Source organism: Cololabis saira, chromosome 22, assembly GCF_033807715.1.
Source record: "Cololabis saira isolate AMF1-May2022 chromosome 22, fColSai1.1, whole genome shotgun sequence".
Lineage (NCBI taxonomy): Eukaryota > Metazoa > Chordata > Actinopteri > Beloniformes > Belonidae > Cololabis > Cololabis saira.
In genome coordinates this window covers 36,197,207-36,219,347 of record NC_084608.1, presented here as the reverse complement: position 1 = coordinate 36,219,347, position 22,141 = coordinate 36,197,207, and the positions used below count along the sequence as shown (strand labels likewise).

Here is a 22,141-nt window from a genome sequence, read left to right as displayed (position 1 = left end):
CCTATCGTCCCCCCGTAGACGGTCCAGCGTTCGTCCTGCAGCAGTAATCCCTGCAGGAACGGAGGAACCTGCCTGAACCTGCTCAACTCCTACCACTGTGTTTGTCCTGGAAACTGGGGGGTGAGTAAAGCTAATGCTAATGCTGCTAATCATCCATCCATCATCCATCCATCCATCATCCATCCAACCATCCAACCATCCATCATCCATCCATCCATCATCCATCCATTCATCATCCATCCATCCATCCATCCATCATCCATCCATTCATCATCCATCCATCCATCCATACATCCATCCATACATCATCCATCATCCATCCATCATCCATCCATCCATCCATCATCCATCATCATCCATCCATCCATCATCCATCCATCATCCATCCATCCATCCATCATCCATCATCCATCATCATCCATCCATCAACTTTTTTCCATCATCCATCAGGCTTTTATTCAGTTTTTACTCAAAGTGCTGCTGTTTGCTGATGACTGTGTGTTGTGAAGAGAACCCTGTTTTTCCAGTCTGAGACCTCCCAGGTGATTCCAGGTGATTCCAGTTGCTGAAACCGGCTTGTCGGTTTGTGTTTTCAGGGCCCCAACTGCGCCACGGACGTGAACGAGTGCCAGATTTACGCCGGATCAGTGCAGGGTTGTCAGAACGGAGCGACGTGCAACAACAATCCTGGATCGTTCACGTGAGTCCGAGGCGCTTTGGTTCCTGGAACCGGCAGGAGGAGGTTCCGGAGTCCATCACAGGTGCATTGGTTGAATCGGTTGTTTCTGCGCAGGTGCACCTGTTCTCCGGAGTGGTCCGGGAACCTCTGCACCATCCGCTACGACGACTGCAAGACGGCGGGAACCGACCTCTGTGTTCACGGCTTATGCATCGATGCCGACCGGGTCGTAGCTGGACAGGTAACGTAGCTGGACATAATATATATATATATATATATATATATATATATATGTATATATATATATGTATATATATATATATATATATATATATATGTATATATATATATATATATATATATATATGTATATATATATATATTCACATGTTAATTCAGTTAGCATCTTTAGAGCTAACATCTTTAGAGCTAGCATCTTTAGAGTTAGCATCTTTAGAGCTAAAATCTTTAGCGCTAGCATCTTTAGAGCTATCATCTTTAGAGTTAGCATCTTTAGAGCTAGCATCTTTAGAGCTAGCATCTTTGGAGTTAGCATCTTTAGAGCTAGCATCTTTAGAGCTAGCATCTTTAGAGCTAGCATCTTTAGAGTTGGCATCTTTAGAGCTAGCATCTTTAGAACTAGTATCTTTAGAGTTAGCATCTTTAGAGTTAGCAACTTTAGAGCTAGCATCTTTAGAGCTAGCATCTTTAGAGATAACATCTTTAGAGCTAGCATTTTTAGAGCTAGCATCTTTAGAGTTAACATCTTTAGCCATATCTGAGACACACCTAGCCACGCCCACTTCCACCTGTCAGAGTTTTCTGATTGGACGATCCGTTCAGGCTCTAACTAGCTTGTTTCCTGCTAACAGCCGGCGTTCCGCTGCGTCTGTGAGAACGGCTGGGAGTCTCCGGCTGGAAACCCGGCCTGCGTGGCCGACGTGGACGAGTGCAGCCTTCCCAGCATCCCTTGCTCCTCCAACCCGCCGGTGGCCTGCTACAACACGCCCGGGAGCTACTACTGCGGGGCCTGCCCTGCTGGTAATGCTGCTAACGCTAACGCTACAACATGCCGGGGGGCTTCTACTGCGGGGCCTGCCCTGCTGGTAATGCTAACCTGCTAATGCTACAACACGCCCAGGAGCTACTACTGCGGGGCCTGCCCTGCTGCTAACGGGGCAAATCTCAACGGGGCAAAAAGAAAACCTCCTCCTGTGATAAGGCACTAGGGGTATATCAGGGTATTAGCGGTCGCTCTGGTTAGTAGCAGTGTGCTAGTATTAGCAATGTGTCTGCTTATACTATCACACTTCTGATACCCATACACACCGCTAATACCCAGACTCTCCGCTAATACTATCATACTGCTAATACCTAGTGTGTCTGGGTATTAGCAGTGTGATAGTATTAGCCGTGTGTATATTACATTATTATCAGTGTGCCAGGATATTAGTGGTATTACGGGGGTATTAGTAGTATTTTAGTATTTTAGTAGTATTTCAGGGTATTACTGACGTGTCAGGGTTATAGTTTGGGGTCTTGGTGTTATGTTAGTGTTAGTTCAGATAAAAATGAGGTGAGTATCTCTGATCAATCATGATTGATCAGAGATACTTCCTCTTCCACTTTTGAACAAAACAAGAAACAAATAATTTAATGAAGGCAGTTCTATTCTACTCTATTCTACTCTATTCTACTTCCTGCTTCCACAAACACATACGGTGCATCTGAAATCCCGTACTAAACAGTATATACTAAAAAGTATACTTAAGTTCGGCCACTTTTGAGTAAATATCAGTAGTATGCATTAATTCAGACGTACTACTTCCTGCCGTTGGGAGGGGAGTTGTTACCATGGTAACACTAGCACTTCCTGCCGTTGGGAGGGGGAGCTGTTACCATGGTAACAGCAGCACTTCCTGCCGTTGGGAGGGGGAGCTGTTACCATGGTAACAGCAGCACTTCCTGCCGTTGGGAGGGGGAGCTGTTACCATGGTAACAGCAGCACTTCCTGCCGTTGGGAGGGGGAGCTGTTACCATGGTAACAGCAGCACTTCCTGCCGTTGGGAGGGGGGTTGTTACCATGGTAACAGCAGCACTTCCTGCCGTTGGGAGGGGGGTTGTTACCATGGTAACAGCAGCACTTCCTGCTGTTGGGAGGGGGAGTTGTTACCATGGTAACATCAGCACTTCCTGCTGTTGGGAGGGGGAGTTGTTACCATGGTAACATCAGCACTTCCTGCCGTTGGGAGGGGGGTTGTTACCATGGTAACAGCAGCACTTCCTGCCGTTGGGAGGGGGGTTGTTACCATGGTAACAGCAGCACTTCCTGCCGTTGGGAGGGGGGTTGTTACCATGGTAACAGCAGCACTTCCTGCTGTTGGGAGGGGGAGTTGTTACCATGGTAACATCAGCACTTCCTGCCGTTGGGAGGGGGAGCTGTTACCATGGTAACAGCAGCACTTCCTGCCGTTGGGAGGGGGAACTGTTACCATGGTAACAGCAGCACTTCCTGGCGTTGGGAGGGGGGGTTGTTACCATGGTAACAGCAGCACTTCCTGCCGTTGGGGGGTTTGTTACCATGGTAACAGGGAGTTGTTACCATGGTAACAGCAGCAGTAGCCGCTCCGCTCTTTCCCGTTTATTCTGGCCCAAACAAGATGATATTATATATTATTATTATTATTATTATATACGAATATTATAATATTAATATTATATAATAATATTATTGTACTTAATATTACACTTATGACATATACGTATCAATTAGCAACCAAACACCCCTGCATTGCATTGTTGGAAGTTTCTGCTTAGCTAGTGTCCATCAATCCACACTAATACATTTCTCCGGAATGAGTATGGATAGTACATACTATTGAGTATGGATAGTACATACTACTGAGTATGGATAGTACATACTACTGAGTATGGATAGTACATACTACTGAGTATGGATAGTACATACTACTGAGTATGGATAGTACATACTACTGAGTATGGATAGTACATACTACTGAGTTTGGATAGTACATACTATTGAGTATGGATAGTACATACTACTGAGTTTGGATAGTACATACTACTGAGTATGTACTAATGTTTTTGCTGCTCATTAGGAGGAAGTGTGGGATTTCGGACGCTGCCGTATTCTAATCACTGATTGGTCCTCTGAACTCAGGTTGGCATGGCAACGGCTACAGCTGCCAGGATGTGGACGAGTGTCTCACCAACAACGGCGGCTGCTCCACTGCACCGATGGTTCGATGCCTGAACACCATGGGCTCCTTCCACTGCGGGTCCTGCCCTCCAGGTACCGGGGGTACCGGGGTACCGGGGGTACCGGGGTACCGGGGTACCGGGGGTACCAGGTTACCAGGGGTACCGGGGTACCGGGGGTACCAGGGGTACCGGGGGTACCAGGTTACCAGGGGTACCAGGTTACCAGGGGTACCAGGTTACCGGGGGTACCGGGATACCAGGGGTACCGGGGGTACCGGGGTACCGGGGGTACCGGGGGTACCGGGGGTACCAGGTTACCAGGGGTACCGGGGTACCGGGGGTACCAGGGGTACCGGGGGTACCAGGTTACCAGGGGTACCAGGTTACCAGGGGTACCAGGTTACCGGGGGTACCAGGGGTACCGGGGGTACCAGGGGTACCGGGGGTACCAGGTTACCGGGGGTACCGGGGTACCGGGGGTACCGGGGGTACCGGGTTACCAGGGGTACGGGGGTACCGGGGTACCGGGGGTACCGGGGTACCAGGGGTACCGCAGTCGCGGGTTTTTATTTATTTTTTTATTCTTTTTCATTCATTGGCCACGTTTATATGATGTTTTTTAATTCCGAATTAATTATTCCGAATTAAACTATTTCATTCGAGTTTACATGGAAATAGTAATTCCGAATTGACGTTTACATCGACATATTTTCTCATCAACAAAGAATATTTTACATAAACATCTTTTACATTTTTCAAGTAACAAAATAACATGTTTGATTTTTTCAGTTATTTTATTATCTGAAAAATGGTTATTCAGTTATTTTGTTACTTGAAAAATTTTAAAATTTGTTTTGTTGATGAGAAAATATGTTTCTCTAATTTTCTTATTTTTGTGAGGGGGATATATATTGTTTTTCGGCACTACCTTGTTCTCTATAGCTGATATAACATGAATTACTCCTATGTGGGATCAATAAAGTTCTTATTTTTGCCATCTGAGAAAATTAAATATATTATATTTGGTGCCTAACTGTTTCCCAAGTATATTAGTGCGTGTGTGAATGAATAAATGAGACGTAAAACGTACATTTCTTTGTAGAAACATGCTTTATGAAAATAAGGAAAAAATAGAAACAAATGGAGACTAGGTAGCCCAGCGCCGCCGCGCTCTGTTAGACGATATTTAATCAGAATTTTGGTTGACGACGATATTTAGTCCGAATTTTTGTTGACGATGATATTTAGTCCAAATTTTCGTTGAAGACGAATATTTAAAGGAGCATGAGGCTCCTTTTAAGAAATGAGACTCTCTAGCGCCACCCTTCACCACGACGGCCGTTGGGGGTACTGCAGCCAACAGTGAAGCCGGCACGGGAGAACGGGGAGAACGTGCATGCAGCGTCATGTGACGTCACATCCGCAGGACAGCGCGGGAAATTCGGGACCGAATTGCAGCACATTTTGCAGCAACAGCCTGTTCAAGGCAAAGGAGAGATACACTAGAGGGCTCATTCTTTTGAGTTTGGAACGCTTCATCTGACATTATTACTAGAAAAATTTAAATGTATACGGATTTTTTTCATAAATCTTGCCACAATCCGGCCTCAAGCTCCTTTAATGCAAATTTTGGTTGACGACGATATTTAGTCCGAATTTTTGTTGCCGATATTTAGTCCGAATTTTGGTTGACGACGATATTTAGTTCGAATTTTCGTTGACAACTATATTTAGTCTGAATGGTTGTTGATGATATTTAGTCCAAATTTTCGTTGACAACGATATTTAGGCAGAATTTTCATTGACGATATTTAGTCAGAATTTTGGAGGAAACTCATGGCTAGCTGTTTTCACGGTGGGTTCTCTGCAGGTTACGAGGGAGACGGGAGGACGTGCACACAGGCCGACATCTGCTCCTCCAACAACGGCGGCTGCCACCCGCTAGCTACCTGCTCCTCCAGCGCAGGTGAGGCGGACGAACGCTGAGCCGGAAAGCTTGTGTTTTACCATAATTAAAGGAATTTACGTTAATAACTCACAAATTTGTGGAAAAAAGAAATCTAAATGGATAACTTTGAGATAAACGTACAGTACAGACCAAAAGTTTGGTTTGTTTTTAATGAGAAGGTGTCCAAACTTTTGGTCTGTACTGTACATTTTTGAAAGAAAATTCAGAAATTGTGACTTTTCCAATTCTTTATTTTCAAATTTGGAAAAAGCCACTTGACCAATTAAAATAAATAAAAAATTGGAAATCATATACATTTGCAAAGATGTTTTTTTACTGTTTTGGGGCCCCCTGGTGGCCGGAGACGGTTAATACTGTGCGTCAATGGAAAAATAGAAAACATAAAATATATTTATATATATATACATATATATACATATGTGTGTGTATATATATATATATATATATATATATATATATATACAATATTTATATTTATATGTTTACATGTGTATATGTATGTATGTATTTATATATATATTTATATGTGTGTGTTTGTGTATATATATGTGTGTACATGTATATATTTGTACATATATGTGTGTATTTGTACAGGTTCCCTGCTTCCCTCCTGTACTTGTCCCCCCGGATTCACCGGTAACGGCTTCGGTTCCTCCGGCTGCTCCGAGATCAGCAGCATCTGCCAGACCAGCAACCCCTGCATTCATGGGGAGTGCGTGGTACGTAGCTCCGTTAGCCTCTGCTAGTCTCCGTTAGTCTCTGTTAGCCTCCGCTAGCCCCCGTTAGCCCCGCCCCCTTCACCCTGAAGCCCCGCCCCCTCATCCCGAAGCCCCGCCCCCTTCAGCAGTGCATTGTGGGTGTTGTTCCCCTCCAGGCCACTGCGGCGGCGCCGGGCTACCTAGTCTCTGTTAGCCTCCGTTATTCTCCGTTAGCCTCTGTTAGCCTCTGTTAGTCTCTGTTAGTCTCCGTTAGCCTCCGTTAGCCTCCGCTAGTCTCCGTTAGCCTCTGTTAGCCTCTGTTAGTCTCTGTTAGCCTCCGTTAGTCTCTGTTAGCCTCCGTTAGTCTCTGTTAGTCTCCGTTAGCCTCCGTTAGCCTCCGCTAGTCTCCGTTAGCCTCTGTTAGCCTCTGTTAGTCTCTGTTAGCCTCCGTTAGTCTCTGTTAGCCTCCGATAGCCTCTGTTAGCCCCGCCCCCTTTATCCTGATGCCCCTTCAGCAGTGCATTGTGGGTGTTGTTCCCCTCCAGGCCACCGCGGCGGCGCCGGGCTACCGCTGCGACTGCAGCCCCGGCTGGCAGGGCCTGCACTGCGACCAGGACGTGGACGAGTGCAGCAGCAACCCCTGCATGAACGGGGGCACCTGCACCGACGGACTGGACCGCTTCACCTGCACCTGCACCCCCCAGTGGACCGGGACCACCTGCCAGACCCCCCAGCAAGGTAAGTACCCCCCAGCATGGTAAGGGGGCCCCGGGGGGCCCTGGTACCCCCCAGCAAGGTAAGGGGGCCCCGGGGGGCTCCATGGAGACGTCCTGTCCAGAACCTGTCCTTTTCCAGTGTTGACGGAGGTGTCCAGGAGACGGATTGTCCTCTTGTGTCCTCTTGTCTCCAGCGTGCGGGGGGGACCTCAGCGGCCCCGCCGGGTCCTTCAGTTACCCCAACACTCCGGGACACGACGAGTACGACCACCTGGTCAGCTGTTCCTGGGTGATCCGCACCGACCCGGACAAGGTACGTCTGGTCCTGACCTTTAACCTTCCTAACCCCCGGAGACGTTCCCTAGATGTTCCCTAGATGTTCCTTAGATGTTCCCTAGATACGTCTGGTCCTGACCTTTGACCTTCCTAACCCCCGGAGACGTTCCCTAGATGTTCCCTAGATACGTCTGGTCCTGACCTTTGACCTTCCTAACCCCCGGAGACGTTCCCTAGATGTTTCTCTATTTTTCTTATTTTTGTGAGGGGGATATATATTGTTTTTCGGCACTACCTTGTTCTCTATAGCTGATATAACATGAATTACTCCTATGTGGGATCAATAAAGTTCTTATTTTTGCCATCTGAGAAAATTAAATATATTATATTTGGTTCCTAACTGTTTCCCAAGTATATTAGTGCGTGTGTGAATGAATAAATGAGACGTAAAACATACATTTCTTTGTAGAAAGGCGCTTTATGAAAATAAGTCCATTTACTTGTATTAGTTTACAGCGCAGTCTTGAACATCCAATATGGCGGCGACGTTGACGTATCAGCAGCTCCATGGGGCGGAGCTTGGACGTAGCCAGTGCTTTTGGGTTGGGTTGCCAGGTTTGTCAGGAACCCGTTATTATAATACATCCATGCAGGAACCCCGCCACGTGAAACACCATTGACTCATTTCACTTTAAAATCGGGAGATAAGCGGGAGAAATTACAAATCGGGAGAAATGGTTGAAAATCGGGAGACTCCCGCTTAAATCGGGAGTGTTGGCAGGTATGCCTTATGATCCAGGTCCTGGTCCAGGTTTCTTCCTCCTAAAGGGGAGTTTTCCTTGCCACTGTTTGGCTTAAGGTTTTTCTCCCACTAGGGGAGTTTTTACCTGCCATTGTTTATGTAATAATTGCTCGGGGGTTTATATTTATGTTTATGTTCATGTTCTGGATCTCTGGAAAGCGTCTAGAGACAACATCTGTTGTATTAGACGCTATATAAATAAAATTGAATTGAATTGAAAAAATTTGTGCCTCAAGCCCCACAATACGGTTTGACATACATGAATGAAAATCGGTACACACCTGTTTCATCTCGCAACTTGCGCCATGGCCGAAACCCAACAGGAAGTCGGCCATTTTGAACATTTTGAATTAATCACGTAATTTTGGAGCAATTTATGCCATTCCTTCGACAGCTAATACGGCCCGAACCGTAACGTGCACGTGTGTTATACATCAAAATGTGCGTCTCCATCCTGCGACTACGTGCATTACTTTTCTCTTTCAAAAGCGTTACCCCCCTTCATCTGGTTGGTCCATATTTGATAGTTCCCCAAAAGTCACCAAATTTTGCACCAAACCAGGCCTGGAGATAAATTTGATATTTAATGGTTTGCATTAATGGGCGTGGCCTAACGGCTCAACAGGGCCCCCTAGAAAACTTTTCTCTGCCATAACTTTTGAACGGGTTGTGATAAAGAGTCGTGGGTGGTGTCATCGGACTCTGTATTGAGTCCTTGACCTTCATTGGCCTGAATTAGCCCCGCCCCTTCTTCTGATTGGTTGTCCCTATTTTCTGCCATAACTTTTGAATGGTTTGACATAGGAAGTCGTGGGTGGTGTCATTTCTGATATGCTTATGGGGGGCGGTGGCCGTGAGTGCGAGGGCCCGTTCATCGCTGCTTGCAGCTTTAATTGTAATTGTTGTTGTCGTTATTGTCGTTGTTGTCATTGTTGTTGTCATTGTTGTCGTTGTTGTCATTGTGGTTGTTGTTGTTTTTGTTGTCATTGTTGTTGTCATTATTGTCGTTGTTGTCGTTATAGTTGTAAGGCAAGGCACATTTATTTATATAGCACAATTCAACACAAGGTAGTTGTAGTTGTTGTCATTGTTGTGGTCGTTACCGTAACCCTCCAGGTCCTCTAATGTCTCCTTTTTCTCCTCCAGATTCTGTCCATCACGTTCCCGTTCTTCCACCTGGAGACCAGCACCAACTGCAACTTCGACTTCCTGCAGATCCACGACGGCGACGGCCCGTCGGGACACGTGATTGGTCGATTCTGTGGTCAGGACAACCCGCCGGAGCTGCACAGCTCCCACAATTCCCTGTTCTTCTGGTTCCGCTCCGACCATTCGGTTAGCGCCGGCGGATTCACGGTGACCTGGCAGAGTCAGGACCCGGGTAGGTTCCAGGACCCGGGTAGGTCCGGTTGGGTTCCAGGATAGAAGACCCGGGTAGTTTAGAGGACCCGGGTAGGTTAGAGGACCCGGGTAGGTTCCAGGACCCGGGTATGTCCGGTCCGGTGGACGTCAGGTCCATGGACCGGTTCACGGTTGTAATTCAATTCAATTCAAATTTGAAGGCAGGTGGAAGCAGCAGCGGGATGACCGGGGGTGGGGACTGCAGGCCAGAACGCAGCTCCCGAGGCTCCGGCCTGCAAACATGCACAAAAGAGAAAAAAGGGGGGCCGGCACAAGAAACTGGAGAGATGGACAAAAAACGATAGCTATGAGATATTTATAATAAATAAAAATGGAAATGGAGAAGAGAGGAGGGGAAAAGGAGAGGAGAAGAAGGGTGAGAGGCACCGCCCAGCGGATCATGTCGGTGCCCCCTGCAGCATAAGCCTATAGCAGCATATCTACCGTGAAGCTATGTTTGAGACTAACTATTATAGTCTTGTTCTATAGCTGCAACTATGACTACTGACTCTAACACACTAAAGTTTACACTACCTAGAGATTTACCAACACCAGCTAGAGGTTTACTAAACACTAACTATAGGCTTTACTAAACAGAAAGGTTTTAAGTTTAGTTTTAAAGGTGGAGGTGGTGTCAGCCTCCTTAACCCAGATTGGAAGTTGGTTCCAAAGTAATGGTGCCTGATAGCAGAACGCCCGCCCTCCAAATCTACATTTAGATACTCTAGGAACTACGAGTAAACCTGCACTCCGAGAACGGAGAGCTCTGCCAGGAACATAAGGCACTATCAGGTCTTGCAAATAATGCGGAGCTAAGCTGTTTTGGGCTTTATACGCAAGTAATACAATTTTTAATTGGATTCTAGATTCTTGTAGTATAAATGATCTGGTTCTTCTCAGTGTGCGAAGGTGAGCTAACGTAAATGATCTGGTTCTTCTCAGTGTGCGGAGGCGAGTTAACATAAATGATCTGGTTCTCAGTGTGCAGAGGCGAGCTAACATAAATTGTGTGGTTCTCAGTGTGCGGAGGGGAGCTAACTGCCCCCTACGGCAGCATCACCTCCCCTGGTTACCCCGGCAACTACCCCCCCGGCCGGGACTGCTACTGGATGCTAACGGTGGATCCTGGACTCCTCATCACCTTCGCCTTCGGGACGCTGAGTCTGGAACACCATCCGGACTGCAACTTTGATTTCCTGGAGGTGGGAACAGATTCTTTGGACCGATCTGGTCTAACATAGACCGCCAGGTCCAGATGTGACCCGACATTAGAAAAGTAGAAATGTCGAGAAAAAAAGTCAAAATTTCGTGAATAAAGTCAAAATTTCACCTTTTTTCTCAACATTTCAACTTTATTCACGACATTTCGACTTTTTTCTCGAAGTGCATAATGAAAAAAAAATCTTGAAAAACTATTTCAAAAATAAAGTCGGAATTCTTTGAATAAAGTCAAAATTTCACCTTTTTTCTCGACATTCTAACTTTATTCACAAAATTGTATTTCAACATTAATCTCGAGATTTCCACTTTTTTCTCGACATTTTGACTTTTTTCTCGACATTTCGACTTTTTTCTTGAAGTGCATAATGAAAAAAAAAATTTGAAATACAATTTCAAGAATAAACTCAAAATTTCGCCTTTTTTCTCAACATTTCGACTTTTTCCTCAACATTTCGACTTTTTTCTCAACATTTCGACTTTTTTCTCGACATTTCGATTTTTTTCTCGAAGTGCATAATAAAAAAAAAATCTTGAAACACAATTTCAAGAATAAAGTCGGAATTTCTTGAATAAAGTCAAAATTTTGCCTTTTTTCTCAATATCTCAACTTTATTCAAGAAATTTTGCCTCCAGTTCAGGTTCATTTGCTCCTAAACGTCCTGACGGGTTGAGTTTGGACTAAACTGTGTTGTTCCGTGTTTCAGATCCGGGACGGTTTCCTGCCCATCGACCCGGTTCTGGGGAAGTACTGCAGTACCGGATCACCGGCGCCGTTGCAGACGACCGGACCGTCGGCCTGGATCCACTTCCACTCCGACGCTAGCGTATCCGACCGAGGCTTCCACATCACCTACACCACATCTCCGAGTAAGACGCTTCCACATCACTGTTAGGTCTAAAATAGCATTACATAAGTTTGTAACGAGGAGAAACACAGAGACTGCTGGGAATGGTTTTAACGCACTTCTGCAGAAGGGGAAACGAGGAGTGCAGAGCAACAAGACTCTCATGAGAGAACTCCTGAATGTTTTAGGGGGAAGCCCATGAACCTGAAGGTCAGTGGTTCGAACCCTAGTTCCTCCTGTGTCCACCAAAGTGTCCTTGGGCAAGACACTGAATCCCCCGGTTGCTCCCGGTTGTCAGGCCAGCGCCGTTGTGTATGGCAGCTCCGCCGACTACCGGTGTGTGAATGTGTGCGTGTGTGGGTGAATGTTTGCAGTGTAAAGCGCTTTGGGGCTGTAGGAGTACAGCTGGAAAGCGCTATATAAGTGTAAGCCATTTACCATTTTCCCAAAGTACTCTCCTCCCAGAAGATGCTTTTATTGAGAAACTTGACAGGAACTGACCGTATATGGACAGTGAACCGTAGACAATGGGTGGAAGTGATAACGTGTGATTGAGTCATGACATTACAGTAGAGTGATTGACCCAGGACAGTCCAAAACCTGAGTAGATCAGGAAGTGGCTGTTGTGACATCTGTTGACAAAGCATGTGACAGTTTTCAGGAGGACAAAAACAAGTTTAAAGGTTAATTAACCTCACAATTCCCTCCTGTGATTGACCCAGGACAGTCCAAAACCTGAGTAGATCAAGAGATGTATATATATATATATATATATATATTAGAGCTGGGTATCATCACTGACCTCCCGATACGATACGATTCCGATACACTAGGTCCCAACACGATACGATTTCCGATACGATTCGATTCGATACGATATCGATATTCTGGTTACAATAAGGGAATAACATGATCCTTCCACGCGCCACGTCCAGCCAGAGAATCCCCACCCTGCCTGGTGAAAAGAAGCAGCCTGCTCACTCCTCAAGTAAGGAGGAGACTTGAGCTCAGTGCAGGGCCTCGCGGGGTTGGTAGATGGAGCAATGCCCAGGACTGACTTAGGTAGGAGCACTGGGTGATAAAATGGGGGAAAAAATCGGGATTAAAAAAAAAAAAAAAAAATATATATATATATTTTTTTCTTTTTTTTTTTAAATCGATACTTGGATTTATGTATCGATAATCGTTCCTACATATGCATATCGATAAAATATCGATATATCGATATTTTTAACCCACCCCTAATATATATATATATATATATATATACACACACATATATTGCTTTTAATTTTTTGTTGTAATTTACTGTGTATTATGTGTCAGACCCCAGGAAAATTAGCTGCAGTTTAGCTGTAGCTGACGGGGATCCAGATAAAACTATAACTCTTCAAATGGGTCAGAAATCCGGGTCCAGGTCCAGGTTTGATGACTCGGTGTTTTCTCTGCTGGGTTTCAGGCGACCCCGGCTGCGGCGGCACCTTCACCGACAGCGACGGCGTCATCATCTCGCCCAACTGGCCCCAACAACTACGCCCACAACCGCCAGGGCGTCTACGTGATCCGGCTGCCGCCCGGCGGGCAGGTTTCCCTCAACTTCACCCACATGGACCTGGAGAGCCACAGCGGCTGCATGTTCCGACTACGTGGAGGTAGGAACGTTCACGTACCGGCAAAAACAGGAAGGGGCCGGATTTTACCGTCAAAACATTCCCCACGGGAAGAATTAGTCATCTCGCGGTAAAAATAAAGCTGATTTATGGTGGGGAGGGAGGGAGGGAGGGAGGGAGGGAGGGAGGGGAGGAAAGGAAGGAAGGAAGGAAGGAAGGAAGGAAGGAAGGAAGGAAGGAAGGAAGGAAGGAAGGAAGGAAGGAAGGAATGAAGGAATGAATTAGCCTAAAAAGAAAGAAAGAAAGAAAGAAAGAAAGAAAGAAAGAAAGAAAGAAAGAGGAAGGAAGGAAGGAAGGAAGGAAGGAAGGAAGGAAGGAAGGAAGGAAGGAAGGAAGGAAGGAAGGAAGGAAGGAAGGAAGGAAGGAAGGAAGGAAGGAGGAAGGAAGGAAGGAAGGAAGGAAGAAGGAAGGAAGAAGAAGAAAGAAAGAAAGAAGAAAGAAAGAAAGAAAGAAAGAAAGAAAGAAAGAAAGAAAGAAAGAAAGAAAGAAAGAAAGAAAGAAAGAAAGAAAGAAAGAAAGAAAGAAAGAAAGAAAGAAAGAAAGAAAGAAAGAAAGAAAGAAAGAAAGAAAGAAGGAGGGAGGGAGGAAGTCGAGATTTCGTGAATAAAATTGAAATACATTTCAACTTTTTACTCGAAATTGTACTTCAACATTAATCTCGACATTTCGACTTTATTCACAAAATGTAAACTTTATTCTTGAAATTATATTTCGAGTCCAACCTGAACTTTGGTTTTCCTCGTTGTCTTTACTCGTTGTTCTTCCCGCCGGTTGCAGGTGCGGGACGGCGGCGTGGAGACCGACCCTCTGATCGGGAAGTTCTGCGGCAGCTCCCTCCCAGCTCCCGTCATGTCGTCCTCCAACTTCCTCTGGATCCGATTCAAGTCTGACAGTTCCGTCAGTCGGGCCGGATTCAGGGCTGTGTACACCGTCGGTGAGAAACGCACACCTGTACACACCTGTAATACACACCTGTACACACCTGTAGTACACCTGTAATACCCCTGTACACACCTGTAATACACACCTTTAATACACACCTGTACACACCTGTAGTACACCTGTAATACCCCTGTACACACCTGTAATACACACCTTTAATACACACCTGTACAACACTGTAGTACACCTGTACACACCTGTAATACACACCTGTACACACCTGTAGTACACCTGTACACACCTGTAAATACACACCTGTACACACCTGTAGTACACCTGTACACCACCGGTCCACACCTGTTCTCTCTGTTCCAGGCTGCGGGGGCCTCCTGACCGGTCGGGGCCGGTTCCGGTCCCCCTTCTACCCGGACCCGTACCCCCACAACAAGGCCTGTGATTGGACGGTCACGCAGCCGCCGGGCTACGTGGTCACGCTCAACTTCCTGTCCTTCCAGGTGGAGGGCGGATCCTGCCGCTACGACTCCGTCGAGGTTCGTTGGAACTTCTCAACTCGTACAATCAGATTAGTGACACACAGTGTTGGGGTAGTTACTCAAAAAAAGTAATCCATTACATATTACTAGTTACTTTTTAAAAATGTAATCCCTTACACTACTTAGTTACTGGTTGCTGAAAGTAACTATTTACATTACTAGTTACATTACTTTTGGATTACTCCGCAATATTACCTGAGCTGCACCATAACTCGATTGCCAATGACCAACATATACAGGACTGTCAGAAAATTAGAATATTGTGATTTTCTGTAATGCAATTACAAAAACAAAAATGTCATACATTCTGGATTCATTACAAATCAACTGAAATATTGCAAGCCTTTTATTATTTTAATATTGCTGATCATGGTTTACAACTTAAGAAAACTCAAATATCCTATCCCAAAAAATTAGAATATTCTGGGAATATTAATCTTAATCTGTACGCGCACCATACGGTGTGTGTCGCCGCGTACCCTACGCCGTAGGCACTGCGTCGATTTAACGCGGAACCATAAATCAGCCTCAAGTCAGACAAGTGTTGCAGCGCAACGCATGAAGACCAATAGATCCATGATGAAGACGCATGAAAGGCAAGTTTGATTTTCTTTTCTGTTCTCCCGTTCTACATGTAGTTGAAAAGCTTAAAGTAACTAAAGTAATGTATTTTTTCTTGTCTTAGAGTAACTATAACGGGATTACCCAAATTACAACTGTAACGCGTTACATTACTGCGTTACTGGCGAATGTAATCTTGTTACAGTAACGCGTTACTTTGTAACGCGTTACACCCAACACTGGTGACACAATACTTCACTTTGGTAAAGAAGCTGAACATTTGGCACAGATACTCTCCAAGGTCTATGTCTTTTGGAAAAAGCCGCGTGCCACTCAAAATTCCAAGATGGCGGCCCATAAAATCCAAGATGTCCGCCTGAAAACGTGCTTTTTCCTTTATAACTCGGAATGCCTTGGTTTTAAGCCCCATACATATATTACAGTTGAATATAAAGTTGGGTATTGTGGACATTTTGGTACCAAGTACATGTTTGTATCCAATACAGTTCCTGAGATACAGCATATAGAAACGTGTATAAAAGTGAGAATTTTGTAAGATCGATTGTTGTTGTAGTACTAGTACAGCAGATTAGTGAAACAATACTTCACATTGGTAAAGAAGCATGAAATTTGGCACAGATACTCTCCAAGGTCTAACTCTTTTGGAAAAAGGAGCGTGCCAGTCAAAATTCCAAGATGGCGGCCCCTAAAATTCAAGATGTCCACCCGAAAACGGTCTCACGGTTCCTCCTTCATGTTTTTTTCTCACGGTTCCTCCCTGATGGTTTTCTCACGGTTCCTCCTGTTCCAGGTCCGGGACGGTCCCTCGTCCAGTTCCCCCCTGCTGGGAACCTTCTGCGGTTCCGTGGTTCCTCCCAGACTCCAGTCCTCCCAGAGGTCCATGTTCGTCCGCTTCAGGACCGACTCGTCCGTCAGCAACCGCGGGTTCGAGGCCGAGTACGGCTCCGCCATCGAGGGTGAGACGAGAATCAGAAATCATCCGGTCTTGGTGGGAGACGCGGTGGTTTGGGGATTAACACAATGGAAAGAGTGAAAGAAATCAGCAGAGTTCTTAAGAAACACCTCGTCCATTGTGCCAATAAATCAGGGGTCCAACCAATCAGACTCTAAGAGCTGGTTCCTGTGTTACTGCAAAGAGCCACATCAGCTACCCATGATCCTTCACTCCGTGCTCTCTCTGAGACATAAACGTACCATTAGAAAGCGGATAGGTGGAATCCTGCAATCTGATTGGTTGTTAACTGTGGTATAATGATCTGATTGGTTGTTAACTGTGGTATAATGATCTGATTAGTTGTTAACTGTGGTATAATGATCTGATTGGTTGTTAACTGTGGTATAATGATCTGATTGGTTGTTAACTGTGGTATAATGATCTGATTGGTTGTTAACTGTGGTATAATGATCTGATTGGTTGTTAACTGTGGTATAATGATCTGATTGGTTGTTAACTGTGGTATAATGATCTGATTGGTTGTTAACTGTGGTATAATGATCTGATTGGTTGTTAACTGTGGTATAATGATCTGATTGGTTGTTAACTGTGGTATAATGATCTGATTGGTTGTTAACTGTGCTATAATGATCTGATTGGTTGTTAACTGTGGTATAATGATCTGATTGGTTGTTAACTGTGCTATAATGATCTGATTGGTTGTTAACAATGGTATAATGAGCTTATACCACGGCTTCTATTCTAAAGTATCACAGCAGATCATTCCACGTCAGGGAAGCAACAATGTTTCCATGACAACAACCAACTGGTACAGATTATTGACGGTTACGGCAGGTAGCAAAAAGTAGCTGGTGCTAAAGATTATTTTTTTATTTTCGTTAACAATTAATAAATAAAAAAAAATTAATAGTCATGTTGACGGTAAACGTTAATCTCCGGGGAGGAGCTAACGATGGATGGATGGATGGAGAGATGGACTATTGTTTTACACAGTGGGGATATTTTTACTGGATAATCTGATTATTTCTGATTATTTAAAAACTATAGATTGGGTATTCCTCTTTCATATTGACATTATTGGTAACCGTTTTATAAAAGCCCCTCAGCTGTGATATGATGAGCGTATACCACGACCGGTCAAGGGGGATATGTCCCACAAAGAAATGCCAGGATGTCCAAAGTCTATAGTGTGTCCTTTTTCGTGTGTTGGATCATCCACCGTTAATTACTTAGTTATACTAACAAAGTAGTCCAAATAAAGCTGTGTTAACTGGACTATAATGTCAGCTGATGGTTGTTATTTCCTGGTTGTTGTTTCAGCTAAGGGTTGTTGTTTCCTGTAGGTTGCGGCGACACCCTAACCAGTCCCACCGGAACCGTCACCAGCCCCGGACACCCCAACAACTATCCCCATGGCGCTAACTGCACCTGGTTCATTAGCGTAGCGCCCGGCTACCTGATCCGGCTAACGTTCGACTCCTTCAACCTGGAGTACCACGCTAGCTGTAGCTACGACTACCTGGAGGTTTACGACAACGGAACGGTGACGACCGGGAACAAGATCGGCAGGTACGACGTTTACTCCGCTAGCAGGTGTCACGGACTTGAGGTTAGCATGTTAGCACCTTTAGTTCTGTTAGCATGTTAGCACCTTTAGTTCTGTTAGCATGTTAGCACCTTTAGCCCTTTTATGATGTTAGCACCTTTAGCTCTCGTAGCACCTTTAGCTCTGCTAGTATGTTTGCATCTTTAGCTCTGTGAACTTGTTAGCATCTTAAGGACTGGTTGCATGTTAGCATCTTCAGCTCAGTTAGCATTTTAGCACCTTTAACTCTACTAGCATGTTAGCACCTTTACATGTTACGTTTTTGTTGTTTCCAGTAAATGGTTGTTTGTTTGTGGTTGTTTGTTGTTTCAGGTACTGCGGGCGGTCCGTCCCTCCGTCCATCACCAGCTCCGACAGCCAGATGTCTCTGCTGTTCGTGTCCGACACCGGTTTAAGTACCGAAGGGTTTTCAGCCCGATACGTGTCAATCAACGCCGCTACCGGTACGCTACGCTAACACACTCACCCAGCAACACACGCAAAGACTTTTTCGTTGTTTTTCAGGTGACGTCAGAACGCGGATACGTAGGGAAGAGAATCAGGGCAGGAGGAAAATAAAAATAATATTTTAGAGGAGGATTTTTTTTTCATTATGCACACTCAAAATGTCGAGAAAAAAGTCGAAATGTCGAGAGTAATGTTGAAGTACAATTTCAAAAACAAAGTCAAAATGTTGATAAAAAGTCAAAATGTCGTAAATAAAGTTGAAATGTTGAGGAATATAGGCGAAATTTTGACCTTATTCACGAATTTCATTTCAACTTTTTTCTCGAAATTGTATTTCAACATTAATCTCGACATTTCAACTTTTTTCTCGACATTTCAACTTTTTTCTCGACATTTCGACTTTTTTCTCAAAGTTTTGACTTTGTTCTTGACATTTCAACTTTTTTATCGAAATTGTATTTCAACATTAATCTCGACATTTCAACTTTTTTCTCGACATTTCAACTTTTTTCTCGACATTTCGACTTTTTTCTCGACATTTCAACTTTTTTCTCGAAATTTCGACTTTTTTCTCGAAATTTTATTTCAACATTAATCTCGACATTTCAACTTTTTTCTCGAAATTTTGACTTTTTTCTCAACATTTCGACTTTTTTCTCGAAATTGTATTTCAACATTAATCTCGACATTTCAACTTTTTTCTCGACATTTCGACTTTTTTCTCGACATTTCGACTTTTTTCTCGACATTTCAACTTTTTTCTCGACATTTCGACTTTTTTCTCGACATTTCAACTTTTTTCTCGACATTTCGACTTTTTTCTCAAAATTTTATTTCAACATTAATCTCGACATTTCGACTTTTTTCTCAACATTTCAACTTTTTTTCAACATTTTGACTTTTTTCTCGACTTTTCAACTTTTTTCTCGAAATTTCGACTTTTTTCTCGAAATTTTATTTCAACATTAATCTCGACATTTCAACTTTTTTCTCGACATTTCGACTCGAAGTGCAAAATAAAGTAAAGTCTTCCCCTCTCAGATATTTCTCTCCTTTACGGCCCTGATTCTCTTCCGTAGATATTTTATTATCAACCTATGAAGAAATATCTCGGGTTCATCTGTTTTACAGCAACGTAAAGACGGTGTTTGTTTCCTTGCCTTGAATAACTCGTTAACTTTTCCTCGTTGTCAGATTGCGGCGAGACGTTCACGTCGCCCACCGGCTCCTTCAGCTCGCCCAACTTCCCCAATTACTACCCGAACAGCCGCGACTGCGTCTTCAAGATCATCGTGGAGCTCAACATGCAGATCAGTCTGAACGTCAGCAGCTTCGACCTGGAGGGAAGTCCTCCGTCCTGCAGCCGCGACTTCCTGGAGATCAGGTGAGGAAACCACGACTAAGTCCTCCGTCCTGCAGCCGCGACTTCCTGGAGATCAGGTAAGGAAACCAGGACAAAGTCCTCCGTCCTGCAGCCGCGACTTCCTGGAGATCAGGTAAGGAAACCAGGACAAAGTCCTCCGTCCTGCAGCCGCGACTTCCTGGAGATCAGGTGAGGAAACCACGACTAAGTCCTCCGTCCTGCAGCCACGACTTCCTGGAGATCAGGTAAGGAAACCACGACAAAGTCCTCCGTCCTGCAGCCACGACTTCCTGGAGATCAGGTAAGGAAACCAGGACAAAGTCCTCCGTCCTGCAGCCGCGACTTCCTGGAGATCAGGTGAGGAAACCTGGACAAAGTCCTCCGTCCTGCAGCCGCGACTTCCTGGAGATCAGGTGAGGAAACCAGGACAAAGTCCTCCGTCCTGCAGCCGCCACTTCCTGGAGATCAGGTGAGGAAACCAGGACAAAGTCCTCCGTCCTGCAGCCACGACTTCACGGCAGGGTCCAGGTGCAACATTGCGTGCAAGTGTGCGTGCACACGGTTTTATAAATCGGGATTTTTTTGTGCGCACGCCATTTTTGGCTTTTGGGCACACGTGCACTTTTAGTCTGAATCCTACACACTCTTTTATAAATGAGGCCCCTGGTCTGTTATAATTCCCACTAAAACCTTATAAAGGTTCTACTCTGTTATAATTCCCACTAAAACGTTGCAAAGAGCTTGTTTTCCTTCGTCTTCCTGATGGCCTAACGTCTCTTCACCTGCAGGGACGGCGGCTACGAGACGTCTCCCCTGATCGGGAAGTTCTGCTCCAATCAGGGCCCTCCGGTCCTGGTCTCCCATAGCAACCGGTTGTGGGTTCGATTCCGCTCCGACGGCTACGTGGCGCGTCGGGGATTCCTGGCCCACTGGGACGGAACGCAGACCGGTGAGAGTTCGGTGTTTCCAACGTTTCATTTAACGTCATCTGCAAACGCTAACACCCTCTTATGATCGTTTTATTGTTAAACACGGTAAAAATCACCGTATTGTTGTGGAGCCGGACGGAAGAGAATCAGGGCCAGGAAGGAGAAAAATACAAATATTTTGTAGAGAAAGAAGTCGAAATGTTGAGAAAAAAGTTGAAATGTTGAGAAAAAAGTCGAAATGTTGAGAAAAGAGTCGAAATGTTAAGAAAAAAGTTGAAATGTTGAGAAAAAAGTTGAAATGTTGAGAAAAAAGTCGAAATGTTAAGAAAAAAGTTGAAATTCGACTTTTTTCTCGACATTTCGACTTTTTTCTCAACATTTCAACTTTTTTCTTAACATTTCGACTTTTTTCTCAAGTGCAAAATAAAAAAATCTTCCCCTCAAATATTTTTTCTCCTGCCTGGCCCTTATTCTCTTCCGTAAGAAAACAGTAAAAATTTCATGAGTAAAGTTGAAATGTTGAGAAAAAACGTGGCAAAACGTTTGTGACTCTATCAGAAACACCTGTGTGTCATCTGCATCAATGAGAACCTTTTCTGACCTTTGGTCCTGCAGGATGTGGAGGGACGTTGACGTCGTCGTCCGGCGGCCTCTCGTCCCCCAACTACCCGTTACCGTATCACGCCAACGCCGAGTGTTACTGGACCATCCGGACCAATCAGGGCAGCCGGCTGAGACTCTCCTTCTCCCACTTCCACCTGGAGAGCAGCTCGTCCTGCTCCTACGACTACCTGGCCGTGAGTCAGTCCTGGTTTAGAACCTGCAGCTCGTCCTGCTCCTACGACTACCTGGCCGTGAGTCAGTCCTGGTTTAGAACCTGCAGCTCGTCCTGCTCCTACGACTACCTGGCCGTGAGTCCTGGTTTAGAACCTGCAGCTCGTCCTGCTCCTACGACTACCTGGCCGTGAGTCCTGGTTTAGAACCAGCAGCTCGTCCTGCTCCTACGACTACCTGGCCGTGAGTCCTGGTTTAGAACCAGCAGCTCGTCCTGCTCCTACGACTACCTGGCCATGAGTCCTGGTTTAGAACCAGCAGCTCGTCCTGCTCCTACGACTACCTGGCCGTGAGTCCTGGTTTAGAACCTGCAGCTCGTCCTGCTCCTACGACTACCTGGCCGTGAGTCAGTCCTGGTTTAGAACCTGCAGCTCGTCCTGCTCCTACGACTACCTGGCCGTGAGTCCTGGTTTAGAACCTGCAGCTCGTCCTGCTCCTACGACTACCTGGCCGTGAGTCAGTCCTGGTTTAGAACCTGCAGCTCCTCCTG

The 22,141-nt window shown here is 45.2% G+C and overlaps 1 protein-coding gene across 1 annotated transcript in view; it reads left to right on the top strand.

Moving 5' to 3' along the window:
- Positions 1–22,141, top strand: part of LOC133423419 (cubilin-like) — a 69,546-nt gene that overhangs the window by 5,151 nt on the left and 42,254 nt on the right. Inside the window, 23 exon segments of the mRNA XM_061713593.1 lie at positions 19–120; positions 597–700; positions 794–920; positions 1,552–1,720; positions 3,861–3,992; positions 5,772–5,867; positions 6,465–6,589; positions 7,114–7,306; positions 7,479–7,597; positions 9,509–9,743; positions 10,784–10,965; positions 11,689–11,851; positions 13,289–13,350; positions 13,352–13,468; positions 13,470–13,481; positions 14,277–14,433; positions 14,757–14,932; positions 16,308–16,473; positions 17,816–18,041; positions 18,391–18,521; positions 19,720–19,909; positions 20,677–20,837; positions 21,433–21,614. Of these exon segments, the coding sequence (XP_061569577.1) occupies positions 19–120; positions 597–700; positions 794–920; positions 1,552–1,720; positions 3,861–3,992; positions 5,772–5,867; positions 6,465–6,589; positions 7,114–7,306; positions 7,479–7,597; positions 9,509–9,743; positions 10,784–10,965; positions 11,689–11,851; positions 13,289–13,350; positions 13,352–13,468; positions 13,470–13,481; positions 14,277–14,433; positions 14,757–14,932; positions 16,308–16,473; positions 17,816–18,041; positions 18,391–18,521; positions 19,720–19,909; positions 20,677–20,837; positions 21,433–21,614 (3,327 nt within the window).